General features: G+C 42.1%; 2 protein-coding genes across 3 annotated transcripts; one reads left to right on the top strand and one right to left on the bottom strand.

Moving 5' to 3' along the window:
• Positions 1-432: 432 nt before the first annotated feature.
• On the bottom strand, positions 433-16,677 carry zhx3b (zinc fingers and homeoboxes 3b). Its single transcript, XM_086069591.1, has 7 exons — positions 16,217-16,677; positions 7,844-8,731; positions 6,517-6,603; positions 5,003-6,427; positions 2,303-2,965; positions 1,172-1,421; positions 433-1,084 (listed from the first exon to the last, which is right to left on the bottom strand). The coding sequence occupies exons 2-7, from the start codon at positions 8,576-8,578 to the stop codon at positions 1,074-1,076; spliced, it is 3,171 nt and encodes a 1,056-aa protein (XP_085925717.1). The 5' UTR covers positions 8,579-8,731; positions 16,217-16,677; the 3' UTR covers positions 433-1,073.
• Positions 16,006-25,251, top strand: rab5if (RAB5 interacting factor). 2 transcript variants are annotated; one of them, XM_086069592.1, is made up of 4 exons: positions 16,006-20,438; positions 22,080-22,183; positions 22,267-22,440; positions 23,930-25,251. In XM_086069592.1, the coding sequence occupies exons 1-4, from the start codon at positions 20,331-20,333 to the stop codon at positions 24,084-24,086; spliced, it is 543 nt and encodes a 180-aa protein (XP_085925718.1). In that variant the 5' UTR covers positions 16,006-20,330; the 3' UTR covers positions 24,087-25,251. The 2 variants fall into 2 exon arrangements, with proteins under 2 accessions (XP_085925718.1, XP_085925719.1); XM_086069593.1 differs by having other exon boundaries at positions 20,081-20,438; positions 22,267-22,396.
• Positions 25,252-25,341: the final 90 nt, after the last annotated feature.

The following is a 25,341-nucleotide window of genomic DNA, read 5'->3' as shown; positions in this document are numbered from 1 at the left end:
TTTTCTCATAGAAACAATTCTCAGAACAACTTCTCGCTTCCATTTAGTTGTGTTCATAAGTAGCACACTTCAGAAGCATTAATCTGCGAGGCCCCGTGGAGGGCTCTTGAGCAAGGTATTTTGCACTCGGATGATACGGCAACGATGTACAACTAATATGCTATTTGGCTTTGTAAAGTGCACAAATTATTTGAGATTTCTCCAACAAGCGTCAAGTAAAACTGACAGTCATGTTTGTCCGTCTTCGCACCAGTGGCCAAGTTTGACTGCAGGTTATAGGCCATAATGGGAAGTGAATAAAACTGTGAGGAGCTCATTGAAAAATGTGTGAATCAACTTTGCGTTCATGTCGGAAATTATTTTTTCACAACACTGGTGATAATCATGTTTACCAACATCAAGTCAAGTGTAAACAAGAAGTTTGAGTGAGGAAACGTTTGATGACATTCAGTTTATTCTGCAAACACACCTGTAAAAATGATACATTTCATCTAAGTAGGGAACCCTGGAAAAGTTCTGTTTTACAGTACATCATGTAAATGCTCCATAAAAATAACTGTTTTACACGTCAAGGAGCACTTGATGCTACGATATACAAACAAAACTCCATCACCTGTCATTGTGTTGTTGACTTGTGAGGATGAACGCATCCCTTCCTTTATACTTTTATACACAATGTACAAATGAACGCAATATCTGAAAACCCTCTGCTTCATTTGTCCTAAGACACTATGAAGAGTCCAGCCTGGCAATTTTTTATTATTATTATTTTTTTTTACTTTTAAGGCTTCAGGAAACGCAGCCAGCAACAAAGCAAACTTAAAGTTCTTATTCTACATTACATTTTCCTCCACTATTACTTGAATGGCCGATAAGGAACATGGCGCACAGCTGGATATTGGAAGGGCCATGACGAAAAACAAAACAAGGGTGGGGGTGGAGTGCCTAGCCTGAGGTTTTTTGTGTCCATCTCACAAAGCAGTTGAGGTCACATCCACTATTGGGGGGTGGGGGGGGACATGGGGTTCGTTTTCGGTTCTCCTGGTTCCCCTCCTGTCATCCAGTCACATTTGTCAATCTGCTCCTGTAGTGAGTCAAACCGAGGGGGGGGGGGGTATACCATTAGATCGTAACTACACTCTCAAATTAAATTTCAAGACGAACAAATTACCTTTTGTAGTCTTGTGCGTGTCGCCCTCCCCTGCTTGGCCACACAGCGACTGCTCAATTTTCTCCTTGCTTCCTCTCGGGTGCGGCTCCACGGGGGAGGAGCCTGACGGCGGCGGCTCAGCGGCTGCTGCTGCGCCCGCCGCGGGTTCCAGCGCAGACGCTCGCTCCGGTCGAGGCACAGATGCCCTGGTGGCGAACCAGTGTCTCACCAGATCTGTTGTCAAACCGGTCGCCTTTGCCAGTTCCTGTAACTGCAGTCGGAAAGACCGGTGTTCAAGTGCTGCTCATTTCAATGGACATTTGCACAAAAAAACAAATTCCTCACTTGAATGCAACTTGAGGTAGAAACTTGTAGGGCTAAGTATCGATTCTAATTTCTATTCAATTTCGATTCACAAGAGGTCAGTTTGATTCGATTTTGATTCAAAACGATATTGATTAATTATGGAACATTAGGTCTTCTTAAATATCAAGGACATGATAAAAAAAAAATCCACAAATATTAAATTCCAAATTATTTTTTGCGGAGGAAGTAACTGGTTAAATGATTTCGTGTTATAAATTAATCACTTAAGTGTTACACAAACATTGGCATCAGTAAGGATGAGATGAAAGTATTTTCACAATTCTAATTCAATAATTATAAATTAAAAATATTCTAAGTTGTCTTAAAGTGCAATAAATCAGGGCTTTCATAAATGTAGGAAAATATTGAACCGTAAATGTCAAGAAAACACTAATATACAAACAAGCTAAGCCTTTAAAATTATATTTTCTTAATAAAAAATTAATAAAATAATCAATTCATGGTTTTATGAATCAATATCAGGCTCGAAAAGGAAAATTGATTCGATATTGATTATTTGATATTTTTAAACCCTGCCCGAGAAACCCGTGAATGTATTTTTTTTGTTTTTTTTAAAGAAAAAATAACAAAGATGGCGGCTATTTTCTAACGGGGTGTTTTTCAAACATTCAGCGGCCATGATTTTGAAGCCTCATTTGATATACTTTGTGATTTATGTATTTTTTTTAAACATTGATTATGCACACTTTTCTCAAGATTTATTTTCACTTGACAGGGACTTCAACGAACTTTGACCCATTGCGTTGACGCGTTTGTGGTCAGTACCTGCAACTCTTCCTGACCGCCGCAGCCGTCGAGGTGCGCCTGGAGGAAGCGTTCGTTGCCCTGGTCGAGTTCCTCGTCCAGGGCCGTGTTCTGGTAAGCCTCCAGCCACTTGAGCTGGCTGTTCTTCTGCATGTAGCGACAGTCCCCGAACCAGCGCACCACGTCGGGCCGGGGCAGCCCCGTGCCCGAGAGGAGCTCATCGTACTGAGCGGGGCTGGGCCACTGCGTTCGCGCATACACTCGCTTGAGCAGGTGCAGTTGATCCGCCGTCTTCTTACCTCGCAGAACGGCCGCTTTGGCGCCGGGCATCGGCGCAGGGGTGGTAGATGCGCCGGATTGGGCGCTCCCTTCCGCCACCTCGTCCTCCGGTTTGCCGTTGGCCTCGGTCACCTTCAGCATCTTTAGATTGATCTTAATCGGGTTGACTTTGAGTTCGCCGGAAGCTTCCTCGTTCAGTCCTTCCTCCGCGTCGGCTTCCGTCCCGCCGGCCGATGCTTGCGCCGCCTCCTCTTTCAGTCTTTCAGCCGCCGCCGCCTTCTTCCTCCTTTCAGTGAACCAGGTGTGGATCTCCCTTCGAGTCATCTTGGTCTCACTTCGCAGTCGGTCCACTTCTTCTCCTGACGGTTCGGCGGCCTGAGCGAAGCTGGCCTCCAGCGCTTTGATCTTAACAAAATCAAGCAAAAATAATGTTTTTCAACGAGGATGAGTGCGGGAGGAGTCTGATGCTGCTTCACTGTGAATTTCAAGCTTGGAAACAACTTAAGTGACGCACAAATGCCAGTAGATGGCAGCTATGCACCATTTCAGGATTGAGGTCAGCCATTTTGTGAATACACATGACAGGAGGTGAAGATTGCGACAACAGTTTGGACAACACGATTATGAATCTGATTAATGGTGGTGCTTCTCCCCCCCAAGCACTCTTATCCCCTCCAATCACCAATCAGAAGCAGAATAAACAGGTCTGTATTGCCACCTTTGTTGACCTCGCAATGGCCTTTGATTTAGTCAATCACACTATTTTGCCGGGAAGGCTTTCCGGTATCGGCCTGTCCAGTGGCTGTTGCGAGTGGTTTGCCAGCTACCTTTCTGACCGAGTCCAACAGGTGAAGGCTGAAAATGTTATTTCTGAGCCATTGGCAGTCTCTAAAGGTGTGCCACAAGGCTCCATTCTGGGCCCAACCCTTTTCTCCATCTACACCAATGACATAGCCAAAACTGTTGGGAATTCCCGGATTCATCTCTATGCTGATGACACAATCCTGTATTTGGTTGGACCTTCATTCGAAATTGCAGCGTCCTGTCTCCAGCTTAGCCTTACCTCTGTGGAGCAGGCCTTCCATAAGATCCATCTTCGCCTCAACACTGCTAAGACTAAGTGTATTTCATTCAGCCTTAAGCAAGTAATCAGTCATCCTACTATTACTTGTGCTGATGGATGAAATTTAGAATTTGTCACTTCTTATAAATATTTATTTATTCATCACTGCCATTTGCCACACACATCAGTAAACTGCAAGCTAAGGTTGAAGCCAGATTATCTTTCCTTTTTTAGCAAGAAAGCCTCATTCACTCATGCCACAAAGTGCTTGCTAGTGAAGATGAAATTGTTGCCTATTCTTGACTAGGAGACCTTATTTACAGAATAGCACCAAACTCCACCCTTAAAAAACTGGACACTCTTTATCATTCAGCTATCCGATTTCAGACTCACCATTGCTTGGGCTGGCCATCTCTTAAAACACGGCGGCTTCATCACTGGTTTGTCTTTATTTATAAAACTTTTCTTGGCATGACACCATCCTATCTGTCCTCATTTCTTCATTTTGCTCAGAATACTTACAGTACCAGGTATAGTTAGTTTATTAAGTTTACCCCTCCAAAAACCCTACATTTGGCCGTACTTTCTTTCGATTCGCAGCAGCAAATGATTGGAACACCCTAAAGAACAAACTCAGACTCATCTCTTCTTTGTTTAAAAACAAGATTAAGGAAATTGTAGTTGACACCTGTTCTTGTTAATATAAGCATAAGTGCCCATCTCCTCTTTTTTATAATCATGTTGTGCTTTGTTGTTTTATTTGTGTGCTCTGTTTGGGCTTCTTGTCCAGGTCATGTTTGTAAATGAGAATTAGTTCTCAAACATTTTACCTGGTTAAATAATGGTTAAATACAAATAAAATAATGCTATTTGTGCACCCTCGACTACAAAGACGAACTACTTGTAGCTTAGCGTTAGATACGACGCGGCTACAGGCTTGTACAACACAACAGGGATAGATTTAAATGGGACCAAAGAGAAAACAACATCATTTGTTCTGCCATTAAGCAGGCTACGGCGCGGGATCCTGGAGGTTAAAGTAAGTTATTTTGACGAGTAAAGGAAAACCTTTCCGTGGATTGTTACCCTGCTTTAACGGGCTAGTGTAGGCTAAGCTCTATGTTTGAATGAGATACCGTAAGTAAAGATGGCTTTGTAAATATATGATGAAGAAAAAGCACTATAGGCCTATTAGTGTTTACCACTTAGTATTTTTGATCAAACTGAATTTTTTACTTGTTGGACGATGAAGCGTTTTTTTGTTTGTTTGTTTTTTTCCAGAGAAAAATACATACAGGTATCAGTCTCTCTACAGTACTGTTTTCCTGGGATACAAAGATTTTTTGTTAGTTTTTTTGTTTTTGTGGCCAAGCGCTCACCTGGTGAGGTTCTCGCTCCTTGTAGCGAACGAGTGTGAAATCCGGAGAAGGCGATCTGGGCAGTCTGCGCGAGGGCGTAGAGGGAGATGTGGGCGTGGGCGTTGACGCCGGGCTCAGAGGAGCAGAAGTGTGCTGTGGCGTTTTGGCGTCAGAATTGCCGCCGCTATTTTCGGACAGGTCAATGGGTCCGGGGCTGCCCTCGCCGCTCCCTGCTGACGACTTGTTTGGCGCGCGCGGGCCCTTGAGGTTGCGAAGGTGGTAGCGTCGATCGCTGAACCACTTGCGGACTTCGCGCACCGTGAGTCCCGTCAGTGAGATGAGGCGATCCACCTCCTCCTGGTTGGGGTAGGCGTTGCTCACAAAACTGTCTTTGAGAGTGCCAAGCTGCTCCTGGGACTTTTTGCCCTTGCAAAAGCCAGGGTCCAGGAAGGCGTTGATACCACGGGAGCTCAGAGAGACGCCGGCCACGGGAGACGGCGACGACGATTTGGAGGAAGGGGAGGAGGCGTCCTCCATTTTGGAGTTGCTCGTGCTCAGGTCCGCGTCATCCGCAGCGGCGCTGGTGGCGTCGTTTTTGTTCCCGCTGACGCCCGTGTCGTTGCTCTTTTGTCCGTTGTTGTCAGTTGTGCTGCTGCTGCTATTTGAATGTTTCTCGTCTGTGCTGACTTTGGGGAGGTTTGTACTTTTACCGACATCGCTTTTGCTCTTGCCATGAGCAGCAGTGTGGCTTTTCACACTACTCACCTTTGCATTGCCGTGATTGTTGCCTCCCAGAGTGAGGTTAATGACACTAGCTTGACTGCTGCTACTAATGACATTGCTGACGGCCCTTCCCCCACTCCCACTCCTACTACTCTTACTGCTGCCAATCACATTGCTTCCCGTACTGCTGCTGGCCACCGAGCCCACCATCATGCCCTTGTCGGCCGCCGGTGCCGCGGCGGGTCGGGCCTGCATCATGGGTCGAGCCGCTGCCTGGGGCTTGGGCGTGACAGCCAGCGCCACGGGGGTACCGTTGACCTGTATGCCGTTGGTCATCACGGGTTGTGTGACGAGGACGCCCCCGTGGCTAACAAGAGAGCCCTGCAAGATTTGAGGGATCCCAGTGGCCCCCAGGACTGTGATCGTGTGAGGCGCGGGAGTCTGCCGCTGGTTGTGTGCGCCGGTGGATGCGGTTTGGATGATGGTGTTGAACATTTTCCTCCTGGACTCCTCGATCTCCTCCGGAGACCAGCTGATGCCTTGTTTGAGTCGCTGCGCCGTGAACCAGATCTTGATCTGCTCTTCTGGGAACTTGGTGACCACGGTCAGGTAGCAGAGCTCCGCCTTTGTGGGATAGGGGAATTTGCTGAAGGAGGTCTTCAAAAAGGAAGAGGAATCCATGGAAGCATTGTATGTGGGGATGCTACTCAGAGGAATCATCACCTGGATGGGAATAGTTGGGAAGGAGAAGAAGAACTTTACATGCTGACAAGCGTCCATGTTGGCTGAGCTAGAATTGAAACAAGAATTACTTTGGGAAGATTCTTGGAAGATGAGGCATCAGTGGAAACTGCGGTCGAAGAGGACTGGTGCAGGCTTTTGTTCTGAACAGACACCACCTATACATACATTGGATTAGAGGTGCAACAATAAATCTGCAACTATTTTAAAAGACAACTGATAGTTTTGAAACCTTGTTTAACTTAAAACTGTCCGAATCCTCGCAATTTCAGCCACTAACCACTAAATATTCTCAGATATCTGTAGTCCTCAAGGAAAAAAGATTGGTTATCTTTGTGTTTAATTGAAATAAGATAATTACAAAAAGTGGCAAATCCAAGACCAGAAAGTAAAAACCCTTAACAGAACTCGTTTACCTACCAGTTGAGTAGAAGCACCTGTGGCTAAAACTAAACGGTTGCAAGGTTTTTACTTTCTGAATCTGGATTTGCCAAATTGCCACCTCTGACAATTGCAAATATCTGACTTTTACTTTCGAAAACAGTGACCAACATTTTCCCAATTTTTTGAATGTTATGGCCCAAACCAGTTACTGAATCTTAAATAATTTTCTGCAATGGTACTTTGAATTAATGCCCTGTTTTGGAATAAAGCGATGGAAATTAAATCCTTAGTTGCAAATCTACATTGGATTTCGTAAGCCAGTAAGTAAAACAAAGCAGGCTTATTCCATGCCAGATCACTGCAAAAATCGGAATATTTTTAACCAAGCAGATTTTGATTTTAATGAAATTCGGTGTACTTGTAGATAGTAATCTTACAACACAAAATCTTGAATTTTTGTTCAATCGGAGCAGGGGTTTGGGAGGTACAGCCCACCGAATTCTGACATTTTAGGCAAAAGGGATGTGGCCACCTTCCTTTGTACCCTTATCTCATTAACTTGTGGGTCAATCTTCATGAAACAGGTATTGTTGGGAAGAAAAATCAAAAAGGATTCCAAACCTGCAAATCATTTTGAAGATTGCTGCATATTTTAGTAACCTTTTGACCTTTTGTTTTTAGTTGACCTTGTGGATTACACGGACCTTTTAATAAAAAAAATTATGAAATGTAATCTCTCACGTTTTCTACAATATACAAAAAGTTTCAGAGATGTCTTGTGAATATTGACCCATGAGATAAGCGTTCAAAGGAGGACGACCACACCCCTTTTTGCCTAAAATTTAAAAATTCAGCAGGCCGTAGCTCCCAAAGCCCTGCCTGACCTAAAATTTGAGATTTTGCTTTAAGCCATCACCATCAACAAGTACACCAAGTTTCATTCAAATCAAAATGTGCTTGGTTTAACCCATTGGGTAATTTGGCATGAAATGACCCACCAAGGAATCAACCTACCTGTGTGATGGGGGTCTTAAGCACCGGTAAAGCACCAGAGCCATTGACGATCTGAATGGCTGAGGGAAGCGTGACCTTGGTTAGTCCGTTGTGGACAGCCGTGGGCAGGTGAGCGACTTGGGTGATTGTAACAGTCTCCTTTTTCTCAGGCTCCTTGCAGCCAGAAAAGGAGTGTGCATCCAAGGAAGGCTGGGACATTACAATCCGTTTGAGCTCCGATTTGCCCTTGAGCATCTTCATGATTGGGGTCTTGCTGATGGAAATCTCGTTATCTTTGCCTTCATCTGGGCCAGTTACTATTGTTTGCTCCACCACCGCCCTCCTATCCCTCCTTCTCAGCTGTAGAGGGCAGTTAAAGGTGCTGGGGTGAATCCTGGCATTATGAAGAGCCAGGCCTTCAAATTTAAGCGCCGAAAAGCCGCAGTTCACACAGAGGAAGCTCGGGTCCGAACGAAATTCCGGGTGCCCGGCGTACACGTGGTCTAAGAACAAGTTAAGGTCGTAGGTTTCAAAGTTGCAAGGCTTGCAGATGTAGTTCCCTGCATCGTCTATGACGGGGTCTGCTGCCTCCAGTTTGGGAGCGTCGGCCATATCTGGCGGGCTGTGCCTGCCCCCGCCCCCAGAAATGGGAGTTTGCCGCTGAAGAACCGGAATGTCCGCTTCGAAGTCCTCAAAGTGGGGTATGATCTTGCTGGGGATCATACAGGGGATGGTGGACTTCCTCTTGCTGGCCATGTTGTGGCCACACGGTGGGGAGCGTCGCTCAAATAACTGCGAGTGGGGTGTTGATGGGGAGGATGGGTGGTTGCTGGCAGCCTATAGGCAAGCCGTGGAGGGAGGGAGTGTGCACAGCAAGTCCATACGTCCACTTGGAGCTTTCATGGTGGCCTGGGGGGGAAATGTGGACATAATAAAACATTTGGTGGTTACTTACAATGAAACAAAACTACACGAGCAACTTGAGTAAAAGCGAGAGGATGATACCAGCAATTAAAATGCGATAGCTTTCTCCACGCTAAAACTAAACAAAACCCAAAATATGATTACAAGGCATCCTTTATGCCATTAATGAGGGTTTTTCAAACCCACTCTGCTTTTTCACCAAACCCTTTTTGGGAGTGCTCCTGTCTGACCCCCTCCTTTCCCCTCCCCGTCCCCCGCGCCGCTATGTCTCACTTCCCCTCCATCATGACCCCTCCACCCCCCCACGACAGAGCGTGAGTGCATTTAGAAAGAAAAAAAAACGAGCCTTTGCACACCTTGACATATATTGAGACGAACACATCGCATTACAGGTCTGCTTGTCGTTGGGAAGGCCCGTCAGCTTGGTGTTGTTTTTGTTGCTACAAATGAGTGAACATTTTCCTACGTCTCCAAGCAAAATGGTGAGGCTTCCTGGGAAGGAGTTTCACCATCCCGCCTTCCCTCACTCCCCCCCTCAGGCGGCGCAGAGAGCAGAGGTGGGTAGAGTAGCCGAGAATTCTTCTAAGAGTGATGTCACGTTTGAATAATATGACTCAAGTAAAGTAAATCATAGTCTTCAAAATAATTACTTGAGTAAGGGTTAGTATTCAGTGGGCAAAAAAAACATACTCAAGAACTGAGTGACTGGTGATTAACCTCTTGATGGCTTCTGAGTCAAATAGTCAGATTTATGTCCTGCTAAGCAAAAAGGACGCTTTCTCAATTAGACCGTTTGTAGGAAATAAAGGCTTGGATGACACTGAACTTCTTGGATTACATCAAAAAGAAAAGTGAAGTTATGGTGTCTGGGCCCAGTGGCCCTTGTACATACCACCCTGCTGACTGGGGCCTCCTGGGCGCCTTATCTAAAGCCAACAATCTCAAACTGTCTCAAAATCCTTTTTTTCCATCTTAGGCAACTGGCTAAGGTGTATAGTCTCTCCTTTCTCAACAGCACTTTTATTCTTGGAAAAAATACTCAAAGTAAAAAGTACTTTGACAAGTACAATTCATCCAAAATGTTATTTGCTTAAATTCACTTGGGACTGCCCACCTCCGACAAAGGGGGACTAGCAATTGAGGACCAGAAAATGGTTTTGGGGCATGGACGTGGCACCTGACACACAAAGTGACCAAAGCTGACAAACGTGACTGGCTCACCAGTTGAACTGGTAAATTCAAAAGCCTGTCAAAGTCCTGCCCCTTATTACGCAAGGCACAACTGCTGGCCACGTCACAAACCTGCCCTTTTCCAAACACCGTCAAGGCTTTCCTTCTCTTGCTTGTACCCACAAAGTAAACACCCAAAAAGTTTATAGCAAGCGAAAGTTCATGGTATGTTAGTTTCAGACACAAGTCAACGTTAACTCCACAGGGAAGCTAAACCCTTCACGCACCAAATACGCCAACATCAGTTCTTTCCATTGAAATGCAAAAACTTTGGTTCGCACCATTTGAGATGAGTGAGGAATTTGATTGGCTTCCACTTGATAAGAACCTGATATTTTCTTCCCCCATGACTAGCCATTAGTGCGGAACATGAGGGGTTAACTGAGATTTGTTACTGTTGAAGGAACGTGATGCCCCTTGTTTCTTGGAGCACCCCCGGGGAGAGTCACTACCCTCATCTTGGGCTGTTGTGCACCCCTCCTACTCCTCTGCCATTCAATTCTGCATCAGGGGGCACCGCGCGCTGCCAAGGCGGCCTGGTCACGTGACCGAAACAAAGGCTTCTGGGTGGACAGTCTCAGTCATCCATTACGCGGCTGTGTCGGGTGAGGCGTTGGGGGAAGGGGAACCGCTTTGGGGTGTTAACTGTCGTAGAGGAAGCGCCGAGAGGAATTTTCCTGACCCGATACCCCGGCCCCCCCTTCCAACCGCCGCACCCTGCCAACCCCCGCTCTTCGACGCCCCCTCTTGCTCCAAACTACAGTCATGCAGTGCTCCACCCCACTTCGCCACCTCACACCCCCACCCCCACCCCCACCCCCACACACCCTTTCCCTCCTCGCCGTGCTTGCTCAGACTGGAATGTTCCAAACCAAGAAGCCCCTCAGTCATTGGACAAAAACTGAAATTTTACAATACCCCCCCTCAAAAATACCCATCAAAACCGCTGATTAACATACAATACTGTATATTAGGGGTGTGAATTGCGTTATACCTGGCGATTCAATCCGTATCACGATTCATAGGTCACGATTCGATGCCGATTAATCCCGATTAAATAAATCTATAAATCTATAAATTGATTATTGTGATTTTTTCCTTCTTTTGTTTACTCAAATTTAGAAAATACTTATCGGTAAACTTGTACATGTACACTGTAAGATTTGTATGAAAATGTATCTGAAACTTCAGGCTTATAAAAATTAACAAACAGGTTGCAGTCTGTTTCATGTTTAAACAGCACTGAAATAAAATATTAAGGCTAAATGTTCCATTAATAGAACATTCTTCCATGCTTAGTGTGAACCCTAACCCTAAGACGTTTTGTTGAATATTTCCATAAAAAAAAAAAAATCGATTCGGCCGCATATAGAATCGATTCGAGAATTGTGCACTGTAAGATCGCGACATATTGCCGAATCAAATTTTTTTTAACACCCCTGCTGTATATGTATTGAACGAAAAGCGGGGGGAGGGGGGGGACATTCCAAGGAAACTACAAAATATTAAATAATATTGAGAGAAAAAAAGAACAAAAATAGAAAACAAAAACAAACTGGTTATTTTGTTGTATGCTTCAAACCCTTTGTTGTCTGGTTAGGATAGTGGATCTTTCAAATACAGGGAGTCCTCGAGTTCCGTTCCTACTAAGTCGGATTTCACAGTTAAAGTCGATATTTACATCAAAAGACTTTGTACAGTAATTTAAAAATATATATTTGCGCCACCCGGAAGATGCCGGAACCAATATTTCGTGTTTCCGCGGGGACATTCATTGCTGACGGACGGCAAAGCGGAGTCAATGGAAACGTAAACACGGAAATGTGATGGGCCTGATGGCGAGCCGACCTGCTCGATGGACGCCCGTTGCTGGAGCTTTAAATAATTTTTGAATGGCGTGATTACTGTGGGAAATTAATGAAAAAGAAGGTGCTACAGACGAGGCACGAGCGTTGTAAAGTCGAAACGTCGTTGGTCGAGTATGTCGTAACTCGATGACTCCCTGTATGTATTATCAAAAATGAAATATATTAAGAGCATGTATTTTGCTCATATGCATATGCAAAATTTGCCATACCCCTGGTTTGGAAGTACACGGTCCTATTGGCCCCCCAGTAGCACTGATGACAAATTGATGCATTTAGCATGTAAGTTGCCCAACCCTGCCTTAACCATATATCGGTATCGGCCCGATATGAAACCTGGTGTTGGTACTCGCCCATCCGTAATAATGGACAGAGCTACAAAGTTGTCCTGCAAGGTTTTTCCTAATCAGGGACTGCATTATGGGCCTCAGTCAGGTGAGCATTGCAAACAAAGCCCTATGCTTGCTGCGCTATGAACATCACAACTATTCGGCCTGTTAACTCACAGAGTCTGAATTCAACACTGTCAAATTTTATGTCACATGTTGCGGCGATGGCGAGTTGGTGTCTGTGTGTCAGCATTTGCATGTGTGGGTTTCCTGTGAGATGTAGAGTGAAGCTAAGGAGGGGGTTGGGGTTGGTGAGCAAGGGCGCATATGTGCTTACGTCCGTATGCGTGTAGGGCGCGGGGGTGGCTGCCTGCGTGCCTGCGAGCGCATGTGAAGCTTGTTTACGGCGGTAGCGAGGCGGCTCGTTTTCCTGCCGGCGACACAAAGAAATGTGTTTGTCCTGACGGTTATTCAATGTCTGTTATTCAACATGACCTCTTTTCATCCCTTGGTCTGACTTTTGTGCAGGCCTATGATGCTGGATCCACAGAGTATAGACCAAAATATCACAGTCTCACTCAAATGAAGGCTACGTAGCATGGGCACAAAAATACCAGTCAGTGCTGATGACAACGCAGCGCTTATGAGATGCATGTTCGCCGTTTGCTTGTTTACTCGGTTTCAAGCTTCCTCGCTTTTCCTACGTCACACAGATACACCCCCCCCCCCCCACACACCGCCTCCACTTCCCCTCTGGCCCTCCCTCCTTCCCAGTGTTCCTCCCCCTCCTCCTTCTCATGCTTGGCCAAGGGAGACAGGTCGGCAGCGCCACTGGTGTGTTACTATCCCCATGGCAACCACCTCCTACCCCTTCACCCCAACCACTAGCACCACCGGCAGTTCAGGAACACAAAATGTGTGGCCTCACATGCACGTTCACTGTGCCTATCTAAGTTTGTTTGACGCGGCATTTGGAGTATCCTTGGACTGCTCTTATTTTAGATTCCCAGATAGGTGCGGTTGCCACGGAAAGTTATCGGCCAGAGATGATGCGGACTCTTCCTGTTGACCACATACATGCCTGAGTGCCCTTCCAGACATTGACCGTGGTTACTTCTTGCTCTCTTCCCTTAAGGGATGAATAAAGTTTCTGTCTATCTTTAGGCTTGCCTGCAGCACCACAGGTTTAAAAACAAAAAAGTTTAACGCCACCAACTTAAGGGTTTTGTTCAATTGCTCCTTTGCCATCATTCAAAAGTCTCAGAGATTTGCTTTATTCGCCCGTGACTCCGGTTCAACATTGGCAACAGTGGAACACTTCATATCAGTTTCCGACCGGGCCATGAGCGATTTTCAGGTCACAGAGCAGATGGCTGTGTGGGTTGCAAAGGGCTGCATTGCTGTGGCCTCTGCCGGGGCATGCAGAACTGGGCTGCTGAATAGAGAGCCACAGACAGAGAGAAGGAGAGAGAGGAAAAATGGCGTCGCGTCACGCTCTGTGCTGCCCAACCTAAAATGGCTGACATCACAAGCTGCTCGCCAGCCGAGCAGAACGCAGGCGGCCGCCGCTGACCCAAACCTGCTAGCGCCGGATGTGGGAGTGAATCAGCGCGCTTTCGCCAAGACTAAAAAGGCTGTCGCCGAGCGGTTGACGCCGAGCTGGTTGACAACTTGGTAGGAATATGCGAATACATTGTCGGCATGACAGTAGGGAGGGGAGCGTGACGTCACCGAACGGCTCGTACGCTGAAATGACTTCCTCGTAGGAGCCTTGAGTGAAGACTGAAGATACAATTCAAATAATTCAAATGGTTACAGAAATATCTCATTCGTTCCTCCTCTACGAGGTGAAATCCTAACCTCGGACAGAAAATGTGAAGAGTCAAGTTGTCGGTATTTGATGGAGTGCCGGCTAAACAAAACACTACGAGATTGAGATGCATCTGTGTTGTTGACGGTTTTGGCCTTCACAGGAGTACAGCCGGACTTCACTATTGAGTCATAGGCCTTAATGTCACCGTGGGTGAACTCTCAAATCCGCCAGAGTCACACAGCCATGACAACACGATATGATTCATCACCATGCCAGCATGCGCCAACTCATTGTTGACTATTGGGTATCACAATCAACAATCAAGATGCTTGATGTTAAACATTTCATTGCAAATGATGGTTAAAAAACCCCCCAATCATTTAAAAATTATATTTGCATAACATTTAAAAGGGGCCACCAGGCGTGTCATTCTAATTAGAAAACTGGAACAGTTTTATTCATAGTGCACTTAGCAATTGCATAGGGAAATATATTTAATATTATAAAAACATGTTTAATAGGAAGTAAAGGATGAAGGCTAAAAGGAACACTAGCAGTCTATTTGCAAAATATTTTAAAAGGGCAACCATGCGTGTCATTCTAATTGGAAAAGTAGAACTATTTTTCATAGTACACTAAAGAATTGTACACTACTGGGCAATGATTCTAAAAGTGATTTAGCAGTACCACTACTCTTATACCAGCGTTCTCTAGTGGTACGCAAAATAATCACTGAATTAAATGCAAATTAAATTACATTTTAAGCATGAAATACAATCAAACCTGTTACAGTGAAACTTGTAGCTATTTTTTTTATCCAGTATATTTTTAAATTCATATACATCACATTTTACTTAAAAAAAGAAGAAGATTTATTTAACTTTTAACGTGCTATTTTTAAACAATAATGTACATGTTTTGTTTCACTTTTACGTGCAATACATTTTATTAAAGTCATTACGTAGTTAATTTTCTTCTTCTGGCTATCATTTTTAATCCTGTGACTTGTACTTGTTTACCCACCGTGTTGGTGTTTGAGATCAGGAAGATTCTTTATTCAAACAAAACTCATTAAAGTAGCACTAAGGAACTTTTCAACCTTAATAAAAGATGTTCATAACTTTTCTGATGAAACTTACAGCTAGATTAATGAAACATTTGCCATGGCCTGAGGGGGTTCTGTGTCCTTTTTACTGGTACCAAACAACTTTGAGGAGGATGGTAGAAACACTGCCACACAAAAAACTACAAATGTGCTGACTGCTTTATGGCATACGTCACTTCCTCCTTTACCCATTCGTTACAAAGACGGAAGTCAATTTGACTGGCGTGAGCTCAAAAACGACGTAATGCGCTTGTCCTCATGGGAAATGTGGTCTTCCTTCAGGCATAACATTACCACTTTTGTCCATATGGCGCTGCCCTAATCAACATAAACTGAAAGATCCTTAGTGTTGCTTTAAGCAGCACAACAAAACGCAGTGTGAAGTCATGGGGAAATTATATTTAAGCGCAACACGGTTAATGTTTGTGTATATCACAGTAGCTTAATAATAAATATGAGTATAATTTATACAAACACAACTTATGCCGGGTTTTTTTGTGTGTGTATATGCATTGTGATGTTGGTTATAATAGTTGGTTAGCCTATCATAGTATTTTTTGGAGGGTGTTTATAAGGACATATTTTTAAAAAACACACACAAAGTCTAAAGCAAAGCTTGGTGGCCTATTTGTAGAACTTTTACTGAGTGCCATTAAATGGGACACTTTTATTCATGTCACATTCAACAATTGTATAAGAAAATCTATTTGAAATTACACACGAATATTCAAGTGTTCCCAAGTTGCACGAGTAATATTTTGTATTTATTCAAAATTGACTTGATAAAATTGGAGCTGCTGCCGAATGCGAACGTCATCGTCATCACACATTTGCCATTACGGTGCGTGTACATCTTCCTTCCGCTCAACTTGCAGGCGGAGTGAGTCCCAACTTCGTGCACATGACAATAATACGCGTCCGAACCTTCGTACTCGCAGCCCAGAGTGGGGAAGAAAAAAAAAGACAAGTCCCCAGTCTTCGAACAACCCACTCCACCCCCCAGTCGGCTGTCGCCATTTTAAGCAGGCGACGTACGGTGCAGCTGGCCGGTGAAGGTGGACGCGAAGTTGGGCGAAGGCTGAACCGGCCCCGTTCGGAATGCAGACCAGGAAACGAAACGACACTCACCTCACGTTGTCGGCGCACGTCGCTGTGGCGAACAAAACAAGCCCAAAAAAAAAAAAAGTTTTCAATGGTAGCAGCTGAGCGGAACCAGTACGCCGACGGGAGGTCTGCGCCTCATTGATGGTAACTTCAAGGTGGAAGCTGCTCCGTCCATCGGCCGGTTGTCAAGACGCCTGAAGCCCCGGTCGCTCGCGCCCGCGACCCCGCTTCGGTTCGGGCTTGTTGTTTTATTTCGACTGGTTCCAGTGTGAGCGCAGCCAATGGAGGGAAGGAAAATACGGCGGACGTAGAGAGGGAAGAGGCGAACACGTGACGCATACGTCACTGACGGTGGAGTTGGCGTGAGAGCGTGAAGAGGCGAAGAGCCCCGTGCAGTGAGCAAAAGGGAGCTCCCGCCTACATTCGAACCCCAAACATCGGGCGGGACGGGGTCCAACACGCCGGCATTGTTCTACCGCAGACTGTCCGGCTAAAAACGCCGTTAACACACCTGTCGCCCCAGGTGACCTCTCTTAAAGACACAGGCCCAGTTGAATCGCTAGTCGTTCTTTGTTTCAGTCGGCAGGCCAAAACTAAGAAGTTACACATTTTATTTGCTTTTAATCAAGCAAAACTAAAGTTTTGGTTTCACTGAACCACTGGTGTCCAAACTACGGCCTGGGGACCATTTGCAGCCCGCCATCAAACTTGGTAGTAAACCATCACTTGATACTCTATGCATTCCGGGGTATTTATCGTCTGATTCTACATTACTTAACAGTATTGGCACAATTTAACGTACAATATCAACTTTTCTCCATTCATTTTTAATGGGACTGACACTGAACTTTTCATGCCCATGTCCATACATACAACTGACCATCATTGCCAGCTCTGATACTGCTCAGTGGCACACTTGGTAAAATGCATTGTCCAGTAATCAGGAGGTTGCGGGTTAAAATCCCACCTCCGACTGTTCGTTGAAAATGTGTCCCTGGCAATTATGTTAAGTGCTTACATGACTATCATAGTTCCAGTTTCCCATCTAAATGAATGGAAGATACTGCATACCTAGTTGGCGCTATTGAGTGATTTTTTTTTTGTGTGTGTGTGTGCATTTTTCCATTGGATATCATTAGTTCCACTTTTCCATCTAAATGAATTTTAGATAAAAGTTGTCCATATAAATTTCAACTTCCTTCAAAAATTCAAGTGTTCTTTTTATTAATTTATCTTTCAACTACGATTAATACTTTGTAATTTTCACATAATTTATCTTTAAATTTACTTCATAAGGATTCAGCTATTAGAATTCAGCAGAAATTGCACTTAGTCTCGTTTATTTTTTATACTGCTTGTGTCGTAATTTAGTACTTTTGTTTCATTGCTCTTGCTCTCTCCAGCTTTACAAGTTTTGGAATTTTCGTTTTAGCTAGTTTTTATTTTAAGTTTATTTTAATTAGTTTTCATAGCTGGTTTGTTAATTTTTATTAGATTTAGTATTTATTTTCTATATATATATATATATATATATATTTTTTTTTTTTACAAATGTGTGTTGTACTTGTGTGCAAGATTAAACAAAAATATTTTTTAAATGTATTTTCAAGAAGCACTCTTTTCAGACCGATACCAGTATGAGTACTCAACTCTTGTCCCTTTGTCAGGTTGCACACTTTTAAAGTGGATTTCTGGTTTGAATTCCTGTCAAGGATGAGTGAAACCCAATTATACGGTTTACTTTTTTTCCTTTCATTTATGAACAAATGAAGCAGAGCACTTGTTACCTAGCGTCACATTTTGGATGAGTTAAAGCCGTCCGAGCCATAACAAACAGGCCAAGTTAGGAGTAATGCCATCTGGTCTGGTGGCAACTTTATTATTATTATTGTCCCTTCTAGGTGACACAGTAAAAGGACCACAAAAAGTTGTAATAAGAATAAAGTAATATTTTTTAAGAAAAAAAACTAGTACAAAAATAAACATGTATTATGACAGGATAAAATGATACATAAGTCAACATATAACAAAGAGCGGAAGTCATATTTCGACAACTGAATTCCCAATTACACCTTTATTCTCCTAAAATGATGCTGTTTATTCTCTCTCTCTCTCTCACTCACTCACTCTCTCAAATGACTCAAAAAAAGATATTGTGGCACTTGTCGACCCCTGGGGTCTCTGGGACACTTTGAGAACCACTGGCCTAGAAAACCAAATACACCAATGCGTGAAAATACTGTAGTGAGGTAAAAACACAAGCACTTTGACAAGGATGCAAACTGGGAACATGTTTTGGGTGTTTGTCAGGGGCGGTATGATATTTGCATGGAGCAATCTGGAACAACGCCTGCAAGAGCACCAAATGAACCTGCCAGAATGTTTAACATTGAGGTATCGCATTTGCAAGTTAACCTTCTTATAAATATTATGGAAGTTTGGCACTTGTTACCCTCAGTTTTTTGCTTAGCTGTTAATGTAGTCTGGATTGATCTTACATTGGTGTAGAAACTTGTGTCTTGTTTGGTGGAAAGGTACCAAGTCTTCAGTCTTCAACTCATCACTTATCCAAATAGACCATTTGCCAATTCATTCGGCAAACACAGGCTAATGAAATTCTAATATTTGCTTATTTTCATTTTCCAACTGATGGGATGATATACCGGCACATCATTAAGCATCACACATGCTCACTTAAAAATAAAGAAATGTTTGTATTGTAGTATAACTTGTGAAATACCAGGTACTTAAGGCATATTTCATCACATCACACAAAATAGTGATGGGCATTACCAGACAATTTGGATTCTATATTATATTTTATTTTAACCCAATAAAACATGTCAGTAATTGGCCATTTAACAATTTGAATGTGTTTTGTTCATAATATTTGAGTGATAAGAAATTGCATTACAGGATATGTAAAAAGAAAAAAAAAAGAGTAAACCTCCAAAAGCACACTTGGACTTTACTTGAACTTCAAACAAGGTGGCATTACATTCAAAATAATAAAATGAGTTAAGTGTTAAATAAAAAAAAAGACAGCATAAAAAAATACAAGGGTAATAATAATAATACAGTAAATAATATTCAAAAAGTAGCATCAAGGTAGGGTGTCAAACTTGTGTTAGAGTTTGAAACAGGTTGAGGTTTGAAATTAGGGTTTAAACTTGGATTCACGTTTCAAATTGGGGGTTTAAACAGGTTAGTGAAATCAGGGTTTCAAATGAGGGTTTATAGTTGGAATAGGGTTTCAAATTGGGGTTTTAAACTTGGATTGGTGCTTTAAAATGGTTTTAAACTAGAGTTAGGGTTTCATGGTATGGTTTTAAAATAGGGTTAGGGTTTCTAATTGAGGGTTTTACACTCGAGATAGAATCCCAGATCTGGGTTTTAACTCTGAGTTAATGTTTCAAACTAGGGTTCGGGTTTCAAATAAGGTTTTTAAAGTAGGGTTAGGCTTTCAAAGTATGGTTGTAAACTATGGTTTTGGTTTTAATTTAGGATTCTAAACTACAATATATTGTGAAAATTTTGACTATATCACATTGTACAGTTTGTTGTTATTGTATTTGCTTCTATTTTGCCTATTTGTTTTACTGTCTTCGGTTGGCGTTGCAAATGAGAATCTGTTCTCAATTGCCTCAACTGGATAAATAAAGCTTAAATAAATAAATGAATAAATACACAATTAAATAATTTACTCATCATCGTTGCGCCTGTTACCTTTCTCCAGTAACGGATTAGTCGTGCGCTAAAATGATATTTTTTGAGTAGGTTGGTGTTTCTCAAAACTAACCGAGCGCGTTCTTGGGACTGGCACACGTTTACATGTAATGACCACTTGGTGTCGCTGTGGATTTTCTTGACCTTTCTGGCAACAGAAACGCAGGGACGTCGCACTTTCTGATTGGCTAACTGTGGTCGGGTCAAACTACATTGCGCATGCGTAGTCGCCCTTTTGAGGCTAGCATCTGAGATCTGTCAGATCAGCGACTTGTACTAAGTGTTAATACCTTGCTATAAGGCACAACGCGGATTCTATTTATTCGGCGTCCGATACTTCCATTTACTTTTACGTGCCTTTAGTTTGTCATTTTGTTTTTTCGACGCGCTTGGCGGAAAGAAGCAGGAAAGAATGACGAGCAGCTTAAAGCGGAAAGAAGAAAGTCATCTGCTGAATGGGGGTGTCAAACAGTCCACATGGAGCAAAGCGTTCAACGGTAATGCAGTTTGGGAAGAGAAGGTCAGTCAGCAGCGCTTTTCAAATATGACCCGGCTTGTTGTCAGGTTTTGTTTTGCTCAAAAACACCTGCTTTGTTGTGCATTGCAGCAGAGGCGGATAACATGATCTTGCGGCTATGTTAAAAAAAATAATAATAATGTACTTACATTGGCCAGTCTAAATGAGCAGTTTTGAATTTGATGCATGCAGACATAGATTTGCATTAACTAAAGAAAGTTTCCAGTTAGTAGTTTGCAACTCTAACATAAAACGAAACCAAGATGGAGCGTTCAAATCTTTTAATGAAATGACAGAAGTGACGACATGCATAATGAAGTAGCAATCTAATGTGCAGCAAATAAGTAAACAGGAAAGCTCCTGTAAATATTGTGGTGATGCAATGTAACTCAATTCATTGTTACTTATGGAGCACTTTTAAAATCAATAAAAAAAACACGTTGTGTTAAAAGCTGAGGAAAAAAAGAAAAAAGAAGGGGTTTTAAAAATGGACTGACGGGGATCTAGACTTGGGACCTCCATCCATGATCAGCTGGTCAACAGGAGTGTCTGGATAAAGCAGCTCAGCGAGGTAAGGTGGGACGAGACTTTTCTGATATTTGAAAATGCACAGAAGAATATTAAAATGAACTCGCAAAGGAGCGTACAGGTGGTATGAGCTCCCTCTTACGTGTTGCAGTTAAGTGGCAAGCTGCAGGATTTCAAACCAATGGAAATAAATTAATTTGATACATAAAATTAATTTGCGAACCACTTCAACTCCAAGAATCAAAAAGTAATTTAACTGGTCCAGGGAGAATTTAAAAAAACGTGGGCATTGTAATGTGCTGTGGGGATTTAACTGAAAATGCATCATTCCGTCTTCAATTCCGCTTATCCGGGGTCGGGTCTCGGGGGCAACAGCTTTAGCAGGGAAGCCCAGACTTCCCTCTCCCCAGCCACTTCAGCCAGCTCCTCCGACGGGATCCCGAGGCGCGTTCCCAGGCCAGCCGAGAGACGTAGTCTCTCCAGCGTGCCCTGGGTCGTCCCCGGGGCCTCCCGCCGGTAGGACATGCCCGGAACACCTCCCCAGGGAGGTGTCCAGGAGGCATCCGAACCAGATGCCCGAGCCACCTCAACTGGTTCCTCTCAACGCGGAGGAGTAGTGGCTACGCGCTGAGTCCCTCCCGGATGACCGTACTTCTCACCCTATCTCTAAGGGAGAGCCCGGCAACCCTGCGGAAGAAAAATCATTTTGGCCGCTTGTATCCGGGATCTTGTTCTTTCGGTCATGATCCACAGCTCGTGACCATAGGTGAGGGTAGGAACATAGATCGACCGGTAAATCGAGAGCTTTGCCTTTCGGCAAATATTAAAATAGAATATTAAAATGAACTCTCAAAGGCAAAGGAGAGTACAGGTGGCATGAGCTCCCTCTTACGTGTTCCAGTTAAGTGGCAAGCTGCAGGATTTCAAACCAATGGAAATAAAAAAAATTTGATACATAAGTTAATTTGCGAACCACTTCAACTCAACAACAAAAGTAATTTAACTGGTCCAATGAGAATTTAAAAAACTGGGGCTTTGTAATGTGCTGTGGGGATTTAACTGAAAGTGCACCATTACACTTAATTCTTCTTTTTTTTGTGTGTGATATTGTTGCAGGATGAGTTTTTAGATGTGATTTACTGGCTCCGGCAAATAATTGCAGTGATCCTTGGTGTCATCTGGGGGGTGGCCCCGCTGAAAGGATTTCTGGGAATAGCCATGTAAGCGTTTTTTCAGCCTGGCTCTTCTTCACATTTCATCAGTTGAACAGGCTAATCTTCACACCATGTTTTTGCCTCATTAGTTTCTGCATCATCAACGCTGGCGTCCTCTACGTGTACTTCAGCAGCTTTCAGCAGATTGACGAGGAAGAGTACGGTGGAACGTGGGAGCTCACCAAAGAAGGCTTCATGACATCTTTTGCGCTGTTTCTGGTGGGAGAATATTTCATGATGCGCAAAAAAGACAATCTTAACAGGTTTCTGTTGAGTTTTTGGACATCAGTTAGTTTTAATTCGTTTTTAGAGAAGGTTTGTTAGTTTTTATTTAAAAAAAAAAAATCTTCGTTTTAGTATTAGTTTTATTAGTTTTAACATGAATGCTTTGTTTTATTTGAGTTTTTAGTAGTTTTAGTATTAGTTTTTTTATATGAATACTTCATTTTAGTTTTTTTTTTGTAGTTTTAGTATTCGTTTTATTTATTCATTTATTAAATTCTGTGTATACTACATAGTATTTGTCGAGTGCAAGATAAAAATAAATAATTTTAGTTTTATAAATTTAGAATAGGGCTGTATAATTAATCAAAATTCAATTTAAATGATTACACTCCACAATTACAAAATCAGCATAATAGTAAGATTATTAATACTATTTTTGAATTGTTTACATTTATAGATTTGCACCTTTTTTTTAAAATGTTAAAATAACTAATTTAATGTATTTTGTTTAATCCAAAAGGAACTTGCATAATTATTGTTTCAAAGAAATGTATTTGTCTCAATAATTTTTACATTCAAACATGTTCTTGTTTTGTACCAAAAAATAAATGATTGTCCTAATTGTGATTTAAAGTATTACCAAAATAATCGTGATTAACTCATTCACTGCCATTGACGGCTATAGACGTTATTTCTATTAGTTTAACATTTTTACCACTCTTGTTAACAAGAGTATGAAAACCTATAATTTTTTTAAGTTGTATTAGAACAGATATAAAATTTGTGATTAATCACGAGTTAACTCATGATTAATCACAAGTTTCAGTCATGCGATTAATTACGATTACAAATTGTAATCGCCTGGCGCTCCTAATTTTTAATAATCTTATCTTAAAAAAAAAAAAGATTTAAAAAAATTTAACAAAAATTTTTTGTTAAAAAAAAAGAAAAGAAAAGGTTAATAAAAATTTGGGGCATCAGGCGATTAAAATTTGTAATCGTAGTTAATCGCATGACTTCATTAGTTAACTCACGATTAATCACAAATGTTATATCTGTTCTAAATGTACAAAAACAAATTCTAGGTTTTCATACTCTTAACAAAAGTGGGAAAATTTTTAAACTAATAGAAATAGTTCAAATTAATTTTTGACGTCTATAGCAGTGAATGAGTTAATATTTTCTTCATAATCGAGCAGCCTTAGCTTATAACGTAATTTGTTCGGTTTCTATTTTATTTAGTTAAAAATATTTTTACAATTTTTCTATGTGTTATTTTATTATAACCTTGATTTGAACTTGATTGTATTATAATCAGCATTATTTATTAAGTGAAATATATATATATATATTAGATCAGATGGAGTTTAGGTGGTTGCATTCCTACTGAATATACCTTACATGAAGTATATTACATAACAAAATATCTTAATTATAGAGAGGTGGCAGTTCTTCTGCTTGTGTGTTTGTGTCAACATTATTGGACTCGACTCAATTATTAATGCCCCTTATTGTTTGTCCTCGCAGGTGGTGTGGATCATCTTTTACACAGCCCTACACTTTGAGTGAAAGGATTCCACTCAATACTTTCTACGAACATTTATGTCAAGAAGCAAGAACTCTATGGCTTAAAAGGTGCCGACGTGCCCACAAACAGTATGACTCCTCTGTGCGCACTGCATAGTGGAAATGGACATGATTAAATCCGTTTCTGTTGTTGTCGGGCAGTTTTTTTTACAGGTGACACATTTTTCCACTTGTCATTCTTCCTCCCTCGTGTCATGGTCGCCGTGTCGTACAAAACACTAAAAAATGCAAAAGTACAGTAGCTCTGGTTCTGTTTCGAATGGATCAAAGCCTTGATAGGAAATGGAATATAGATGCTATCTTTTCTGCCTGACTTGTTTTGTGCTGGAGAACAAGCATATTGCCATCTGTTTATATATTCAGTTGGTTGTAGCGCTACTACACCTGAGCTGCTCCCTCAAGTTTCAAGATGCAGACAACGCAGCTCATTTTCTACCTGACAGTCACTTGGGGGAATGTTGACATGATTCTTTTAGGATAAATCACACTAGTCGGATGAATTGAGATCGATACTGTTTATTATTGTCATATGAAATATGTCAGAAAAAAAGTTACAGGATGGTGTCACTAAAGATGTTTTGAATTCAGGTTGCTTAAGCATGGCCATTGTCATCTTGGCCAGGAACTGTTGGATGCTCAGGGCATGTTGTCTCCTTAGGCACTGAATGAAGCAAACATCATAGGACCTTTGGTGACACCAGTCCTGGAACTATACAGCCCCACATCATATTATGCCTTTGCAATTTGATTGCTACGTTGTACCTTTTTATCAATTGTCTTGTTTATTGGAATTGAGCAAAAGTCTCCGTTTTTAATCATCTGCTCCAAGTGTGTGCATTTTAATATTCATTCAAACCCGTCATCACGATATAGTATTGAAATCACAATCTGTCCATCCAAGGAGAAAACTGTTCACAGATGTAAGCTCAACTCGGCCTGTATCAATGACTAGTAAAGTGGTTAGAACTAATTTAATGTAGCTTCCAGATCAGAGTCTTACCTCTTGTTTTTAAATTAATTTAAAAGTTTTCTTTTTAATGAACGAGTCGTCAAATCCAAATGTATGAATTTTAAGATGCGTTTCGCAGGATGTTAACATTGCTCAGTATTTTATAGGTGAGAACTTTTGTTCTGCAAAGTTGTCATGATGAAATTAAATGTTAGCCTCAATATGCAGATTGTGCTTGAAACAATCGTGTTTTCTGATCAAATCTTTTGGGAATTATTAAACATGGGCTTCATTTGGCCTCCATTTTCAATGAGATTTGTTGTGTTTTATTTGGACCCTTTATTGAAAGTAAATGATTAGAAATAAAAAGGCATCCACCGTTCAACTGGTTCCCTTTATAAGG

This window comes from Leptonotus elevatus, chromosome 2 (assembly GCF_054856555.1).
Source record: "Leptonotus elevatus isolate MCC_2025b chromosome 2, RoL_Lele_1.0, whole genome shotgun sequence".
Lineage (NCBI taxonomy): Eukaryota > Metazoa > Chordata > Actinopteri > Syngnathiformes > Syngnathidae > Leptonotus > Leptonotus elevatus.
Note: the sequence above shows the minus strand (reverse complement) of the source record. Positions and strands in the feature narration are given on the sequence as shown.